Consider the following 8,325-nt stretch of genomic DNA (forward strand, 5'->3'; position numbering starts at 1 on the left):
ATATCAGGCATTACTTTAGAATTGGCAAACATAGTGCATCATAAGAAGTATATTCGCAAATAGTTGTATAGGTGTCTTATCTAGGTAATGTTGGCCCCCAGTGGCACAGCGGCATGTCCGCGGACTTCCAACGCTAAAAACCGGGTTTTATTACTCGTGGTGGGTAGAGCACAGATAGCCAATTGTGTAGCTTTGTGCTTAAGATAAAAACAAACACTTTGTAACCTCCTAAACCATCTCGTGCAAACTAGGAAGTCAGGAAAACATAAATAGATAAATTAATATCAGATGGCAGCACAGGTAAGATTGTTGGCGATGAATGATTGGTTTAGTAATGTGTCGAACAGTCGAAGCACAGAGAACATGGCTACGACCGGTGAAACGGAAATTAACAATAAGTCATTTGAGAAGAAACATTTTGTACAACAAGCTATTGGATTGCAGAGTTTATTACGGTTTACTGTGCTTAGTTTAGCTTGTCTTGCAGGGTTTAGCTCAAGACTTTTTGCTGTTATCCGATTTGAAAGTATTATACACGAGTTTGACCCCTGGTATGTATTTAATAATTTTAAATTTTATTTTTAACTTCTTAAGTTAACCTTTTGATTTAAGTTGTAACTTTGTACAAGTTGTATCCACTAAGAGACATAAGTTCCTGTGTAACTTAATTTGAAAGTATAAAATTTGTAAATCTCCCAAGTTAGAGTTGAAGTCTATCACTGTACTGTGTAAAATATGAATAACATATTATTAATCGTACGATGTATACGTTACGAATGTGACATTATAATTTTAAATTTAAGTATAACTACTTCCAGTACCACCATTTTACTTGATTATGATATATCTTTCGTTTTGTTATATTTTTTAATGTTCCTTAGAGTCAGTAGGGTAATAGGATAATTATTACACAGAACAATTTGTTTTTTTAGAAATTGTATTTGTAAAGTCAAGTGTATGTTTACATTTGTGGACATGTAATTTAAGGACAATAAAGGACCTGTTGGTCCATATGATTTAGACCAATCCACCCACTGTACTAAATTGTAAAATAAAATGCTCAAAGCCAGCCCTTATTTAAGTATTTATTGAGCCTTCCTTTAAACTCCTTTTAATTAACTTTATTTATCACATATAAGGGCAATCTATTCTGAAGGCCAACCACCCTGTTACTGTTAGAAAAATAAAACTGTCTTAGCTGGAGATGACTCCTACTTTGACAAAATGTATATTTGTTCCCTGAGTTTTACCATTCACACCATTATGTACATAAAAAAGTTACTCATCAATACTGCCGATTTACTTAACAATCCCGGACACCTCAGTAAGATCCCCTCTAACTCTTTTTAGAAGAGAAAACAATTTCAGAGATGAAATTTTGTAGAATGGATGCAACTGCCTGCTGTAGAGACACGAGTGTAGAGGACTACTTTTTGAAAGTCTTTCACCTTTTGTCTTTAGGTCAGTGTATGTGTCGTTTCGTTTTTCCTGGCAGTTATTTAGATTTAGAAATAATTATTTCCAAAGAAATAATTACTAATCTGGGATGCTCGAAGATTAAACAATCTTCCTTCACCCAGCTCGTGGTCTAGGAATATGGGCTTAACTTGAGAAAATAGGAAATTAATGCAGAAGAGGTATGTAGTTTTAAAAAGGTAAAGAGAGAGTAACTGTAGACAATAAAAAGTGAAGAGTAAAGTAAACTAAATTAAATTAAACTAAACTAAATGGTCGATATCGAACAGATGATCCATCAGGGCAGCGAAGATCTAAAAATCCTATGCCGAGAATTTAGTGTGAGGGAAACGGGAGTACTCCGAGAAAACCCATTTTCACTGGTAACGACTGATTCGTTACCAGTGCCCGATTAATGAGAAGAAGTAAGTAGGGAAGGCAAAGTGAAGTCTGGTGCTGGGGTTGATTAATTTTTGAAAATATTTTTCCCACCATAGCTCAGTGTGTGTGTGTGTGTGTGTGTGTAAGGTGTTGTTGGTCTTTATATTATTCTGGTGGATTGTGGAGAGTGTGTTATGATTGGTTGGTTTATTCTTGTTTCTGAGTGGAGAAGAGATTTCCTTTAGATTCAAAAAATGGTAGCCACAGGCTAGTCACCTCTAATCTGGAATTTCTGTTTAGTGAAAGTTTAATTGTGTTAATATAAAATGATTCTTTAATTTTTCTTGTCTTCCAAAACTTGTCTGTGTCGATGATTTTAATTTTTTCCCACTTTATTTTGTGTCCAGTTGACATGGTGTGTTCTGCAATGGCTGAATTTTGTGTTTTCATGAGTCTTGTACTGTCTTTTATTCTTGTTGCGAGTCTTCTTCCCATTTCTCCAATGTATGATTTGTTATAGGAACATGCAATTTCTTAAATGACATTTTGTGTTTCTCACTGGTAGGTTGCTATTTGATTTTACCAGAATGGACCTTAATGTCTTGTAGGATTTCCACCAGACTTCTATGTTGAGTTTCTTGGATATGCATTTGAGGTTTTCACTGAAATGCTGCAGGTAGGGGAAGTAAATGGTAGTAGTGATAGTGTTTTTCTGATCTTTTCTTTCTGTTGTAGTCTTCTTCAGGGAGTTTTTGATGAAGGAGGATGTGTAACCATTCTGTTTAAAACTCTCTACGATCTTTTGGCATTCTGTTTCAATGGATGTCTCATCGCAAATGTTTTCTGCTCTCTTGTTTAGGCATTGGATTATACCATGTTTTATCAAGGTTGGATGATAGGACTTGAAGTGTAGGTATCTGTTTGTGTGGGTGGGTTTTCTGTATACGGTTGTGGTGATTTTTCTGTCTTGTCTGCTGATGAGTATGTCAAGAAATGGTAGGCTGTTTTGTTCTATTTCCATCGTGAAGTGGATTCTTTTGTGTACAGAATTAAGATGTTCTAATAAGTCTGGTACTTGCACCCAGATGTTCTCCAATCTCCACTCTACCAACCATTTCAGTATTTGAAGTTAATAAAAACCTAAAATAGCATTGTTTTTAGTAGGTTCCCTAATCAATTGGTGAAGAAAAACATCATGAACAATTTCTAATAACCTGTCTCCCTCATTATGTGACTAACGTTTCACTATAGAATTTCTAATTAATTTCATCAGTTTCATCTGGTGGTCTTTAATAAATTTGATCTATGTCTTCTCCCTTTGTAAACACAAACAAAAATCCAAACAGATTGAACTTCATTGCTATTAGCTTGGACACCTTCAAGTTGAAGGCTGTAACTCACATTTTACTTATAAAGCTATTCCCCCCCCTCTTTTTAGTACACTGTGCTTATTAAACAACCTATAACTTTCTATTTCAAAGTTTCCTGTCATTAAAATTGAATACATTTAAACAGGTTACATTTGTTAACATTACACTAAAATAATCTGTTCTGACTAAAGATGCCCATTCTATTTCTTATACTTGTAGCATTACAATAATAACAGTTTAGCCTACCATTAAAACTACCTTTGTACTTTGTTCTTACACTATACCACTCTTTACACCATATTTTGTTCTTCCACATTCTGGTCCTCACCACTGTCTAGTTTTATATTAAAGTTACCCTTACAGTTGAGTTAGTAGCCTTTGCAAACAAGCCAGCCCATATCCTATTTAAATGTAAACCATCTATTCTTTCCCATTGGAGTGATTTTAAAAATCCAACTAGCCAAGCTGTTCATCCTTACCTAGTGACATAACATAACGTTTTGGGACAACATGGGACCCATTGGTCCATCTCGGCTGTCCAATCCTCTAAACTAAACTATTAAAAATAGATTTTTAAAAAATCTTAAAGTCAGCCCTTATCATTCATATACTTATCAAGCATTCTCTTAAATTTACTGTCTCCACAACATCTGAAGGCAGCCCATTCCAAAGGCCAAACACCCTGTTAGAAAATAAAACTGTCTTAGCTGAAGATGACTCCTACCCTGCCAAAATATATATCTGTGTCCTCTAGTCCTACTATTCTTACTGTCTAGTATGAAAAAAGATGATGCATCAACACTATCAATTCCTTTTACAATCTTCAATACTTAATCAGATCCCCTCTAACACTTCTTTTTTCAAGAGAAAACAATTTGTGAGATTTCAATCTCTCCTTGTATGATAACCCCTCCATTCCAGGCACCATTATAGTAACCCTCCTTTGAACCATTTCCAACAATTCAATGTACTTCCTAAGGTAAGGAGCCCAAGACTGAACACAATACTCTAAATGTGGCGTAACCAGTGACCTATGGCCAGGTGGTTAGGGCGCTTTACTCGCAATCTGAGGGTCACTGGTTCGATTCCCTGTGCTCACCCTTTCAGCTTTGGGGGGCATTATATTGTGATGGTCAATCCCACTATTTGCTGGTAAAAGAGTTAGCCCAAGAGTTGGTGGTGGGTGGTGATGACTAGCTGCTTTTCCTCTAATCTTTAACTGCTAAATTAGGGATTGCTAGTGCAGAGATAGCCCTCGTGTAGTTTTGCGTGAAATTCAAACAAGGGAAACAAACCAGTGACCTATACAATGAAATTATAACCTCTTTAGACTTGTATTCACTATTTCTGTAGAAACAACCTAATTTCCTAGTTGCCCTACCACTAGCAACAGCTCACTGTTTGGATGGCATTAGTGACTGATCAATTATTATACCAAGATTCCTTTCTTTCATGACATTGTTAAGGTTATTCTGATCCAAATTATACTTATAATCTAAATTATGATAACCCACATGCATTATCTTGCATTCATTATAATTAAAACCCATTTGCCATTTATTGTCCAACTCACTAAATGATCTAAGTCCTTATGTAAATCAGTAGCATCCTCTTCAAGCTAGCAACACCCAAGACCTTAATATAGCAAATTTAAGTAACTTATTGACCATTTCTTCATCTATGTCATTTGTTTAAGTCAAAAAGAGCAAAGGCTCTCAGACTGAATCCTGGGGTACCCCAATTGTAACATTAATCCAGTTTGATTGAACTTCATTTGTAACAACCCTTTCTTCTGCTTTCTTCTATCCAGTTTACTAACTTATCCCCCCCCCCCCACTCCTATAGAGATTTTTTGACAAGAGTTTTATGTTGCACCTGGTTTTATACTTGCTGCTATCCTTTCCTTTCTACGTATACTTTCATTTCCACAATTAAGTCTTAGCATTTTTCCAGACAGAATTTAGAATTTAGGGGCAAATAGAATTAGAATACATGAATTATAACATTAACATTTAGTTTGCCTATTAGTATGAGAAAAATCTTTAACACCTGGCACATGAGCCAGTCCAGCATCTTTTAATACTGAACCTAGGATGATCAACAGGATGGAGGAGGAGGTCATTCTGGAAACTGATTATTTAGGGTTATTTCAATAGCTCTCTATGAATGAAGCTTGGCACAACTTCTAACATGAAGTAAATATTAATAAAAATATGTCTTGATGAAATCTATATGAATTATACTATGGTGATACTATCCTGGGCATTATACCATCCTTCTTATATTTTTTCTTCATTGCAGAAATGAGAATCGCTAGGTAATCATCTTTTAATGCATTGTGCATCTGCTTCAACTTCAGCACTGCTTCTTTGGGCTTTACTGTGCCGTTAGTTTCACAAAATATTGAAATTAATGATTTCTCATTTGTGATTCCAATTCCCTTTTTGAAGATAATGATACTATTGTTTCCATTTTTGTATATTTTTCTGTCAATGTAGTAATCAATTGAGAAATCCTCGATTCAGCTGGTATGTCAAATTGATTGGGATATCTTTGAATAAGTTCTTTCCTCATCTGACCTGGACCCATGGTTTATCTTGATCACTACATTTAAACCATCTTATTCACAACCACATCTAGAACATTTCAAGCATGTTTCATTGCTGCATCATTTTACTTTACACTTACAAATTAACTATGTGTTAGCTCTCATGGTCTCAGGTGCAGTCATGGGTTTGGTTTAGTGACCTAGATCTCAGAAATAGTGCCAAATGTCTTTTTTTTGTCTAATCAAAACAATCCAAACCTTTCTAGAATGACTTTTTTTTTTTTAATCCTCATTAAGGTGCAGAGTTGGCTTGTGTGGTAGGTGTTAAAATGTCACAGTAATAAAGTTTTTTTTAAAGTGTTATTAAAACTTAGTAACATTTCTCTGTTTAAGCATTACATTTAAGTCTCCACACCGAAAGAGTATGAAATTTCAGTTTTAGGACTTCTCTAGGTTCAGAAAATAAATGATTATTATTGATCATTTTTAGCCTTCAAGTAATAATAAATTGTAAATATATCAACCATTATCATCAATTGTAATTGTATGTATTTATAGCAAAAATGTCTCTATCCAAAAGAAATATTTTTGTTTACAATCCATGCTAAAGCACCATAATACATACATTTAGTGTGTGTGTTTATTGTTTTATCTTTTATAAATAGTGGAAGTTACAAATAATCTTTTATATTTTGTTGGCATCTTTAAAAGAGTACAAAATAGATACAAATTGAAAGATGAAGTTGGTGGATAATTATCTTAAGTTGTGTAATTTACATCCTTTAGATAGTGAGGATTGAAACTGATGGACTTGCATCCAATTATTGTAAACACCAATGGTTAAAAGGTCTTCATTAGACTCTTCTGACGAAGGTTGTTTGATTAAAAACAATGACCGAATAATTTTTTTTTCTCTTACAGCAATTTTAATCATGTCTTTGTATTTTCAGATTATATTATGCTGTATCTGTATTTGTTTTTTTATTCCATGAAATGTGCACTTTTTCAGCTCAAGACTGTGGAAAAGAGCCCAGCTACTATTTCATGTTACAACTTTTATTAGCAAGGCACCAAGTTTTTGCTCTCAGAGACATAATAAGATTTAAAAAAAGTGAAGCTTTTTCAGGTTTCCATATTTAAATGTACAGAGGTGCGAGTGTCTTTTGATGATAATTTTTTTATGAAGACACATTTTTTGAAGTATCTAAATTCAGTTGTAATTTTTCAAAGAAGCCTTCCAGTCCTTTTTAATATGGAATGCTATTCTCAAAATGATAGAAAACACAGTACTGTAATTCTATGCATATATGTTCTTAAAAATTAGTGATAAAGGAAAATAATATTCATTTAAAAACAGCCTTATCTGAGAATTACTATTGCATATTCATATGAGTAATGGAAATTCTAAAAATGTACAATTTGTACTGAATATTGCCATTTCTAATAACTTTAAGCTTATACAAAAGTACTGATGAATGAGAACACATTTCTTATAATTTTCTAATATTGAAAATGGTGATGTCCAGAAATTGTTTGTATGTTAACGTGTCTATTGAGGATTCAGTATATAGATAAATAGTCTTGTAATTATTGTTATTAGTACACACACACAAATTCTTATGAATAGGACTGATTTTGGATAACTTCAAATAACTGTAGAAGATTTTTTCTATTCTTAGAATTGTGAATTTGATAAGTAAGCAATATGCCAAATAATTTTACTCATATGAAAAAAACGACTTCAGCCCTTCTAACTATTATCAAGCCCATGGCTGCACATACAATTTAAGTATAGTTGTAGAAAGTACATTAACCAAATTTTCATTTAGTGTACCTTGCTTAAAATTTTTTTAACATAATTAAAATGAACTTTCTCTGGACAGGTTTAACTACCGATCTACCCATTATATGGTAAAAAATGGTTTTTACAACTTTCTTAATTGGTTTGATGACCGTGCGTGGTACCCTCTGGGGAGGATAGTAGGAGGAACAGTAAGTAGTTTGTTTTTAAAAATTTAGAAGACACTGAAATCATGGTGATGTACTTTGTTAGACAACAAAATTATGTTGTACAGTTCAAATTCTGTAGCATTGACATGAGTATATCAGCTACTGTCACATCCAGAAATGCCCCGAATAATATTTCACCAGTACATTTTTATGTTTACGAATCCAAACCTGGAAACAGTTTTTTTCTAATATGGTGGAAGGACTAGGGGACCTAAATATCAGGCAGATGTTAGCACTGCCTATCTAGGAATGGCTTGGATTGTTCATTGAAATGTTCTTTTAAATATCTCCTCAATAGGTCAACAGAACATTACAATACTATACAGTGTATCCTTTTATAACAATATCGATGTAATGACTGTGTCACAATTTTTGGGAATGTCTTTAAATATCATAGCAAAAAATTTGAATTTCTTCTAATTCTTTTTTGTTACATAATAACTCAAAAACCAAAACAATGGTGTCATCCAATTTATTTCAGGTGATATAGTTTCGAATGGAGTATCTGCATTTATAAGTATTATTAATAACTAGTAGTAATAAAAAAAAAGCATAATTCTA

The 8,325-nt window shown here is 33.4% G+C and overlaps 1 protein-coding gene across 1 annotated transcript in view; it reads left to right on the forward strand.

The window, feature by feature from the left end:
- The first annotated feature begins 201 nt into the window (after window positions 1-201).
- The window catches only part of LOC106462614 (dolichyl-diphosphooligosaccharide--protein glycosyltransferase subunit STT3B-like), a 48,929-nt gene continuing 40,805 nt past the window's right edge, over window positions 202-8,325 (forward strand). The window contains exons 1-2 of the mRNA XM_013922557.2: window positions 202-551; window positions 7,638-7,746. Of these exons, the coding sequence (XP_013778011.2) occupies window positions 289-551; window positions 7,638-7,746 (372 nt within the window). The 5' untranslated portion in view covers window positions 202-288. The remainder of the gene's footprint in view (window positions 552-7,637; window positions 7,747-8,325) is intronic.

This window comes from Limulus polyphemus, unplaced genomic scaffold (genome assembly GCF_000517525.1).
Source record: "Limulus polyphemus unplaced genomic scaffold, Limulus_polyphemus-2.1.2 Scaffold1208, whole genome shotgun sequence".
In the NCBI taxonomy this organism is placed as follows: Eukaryota; Metazoa; Arthropoda; class Merostomata; order Xiphosura; family Limulidae; genus Limulus; species Limulus polyphemus.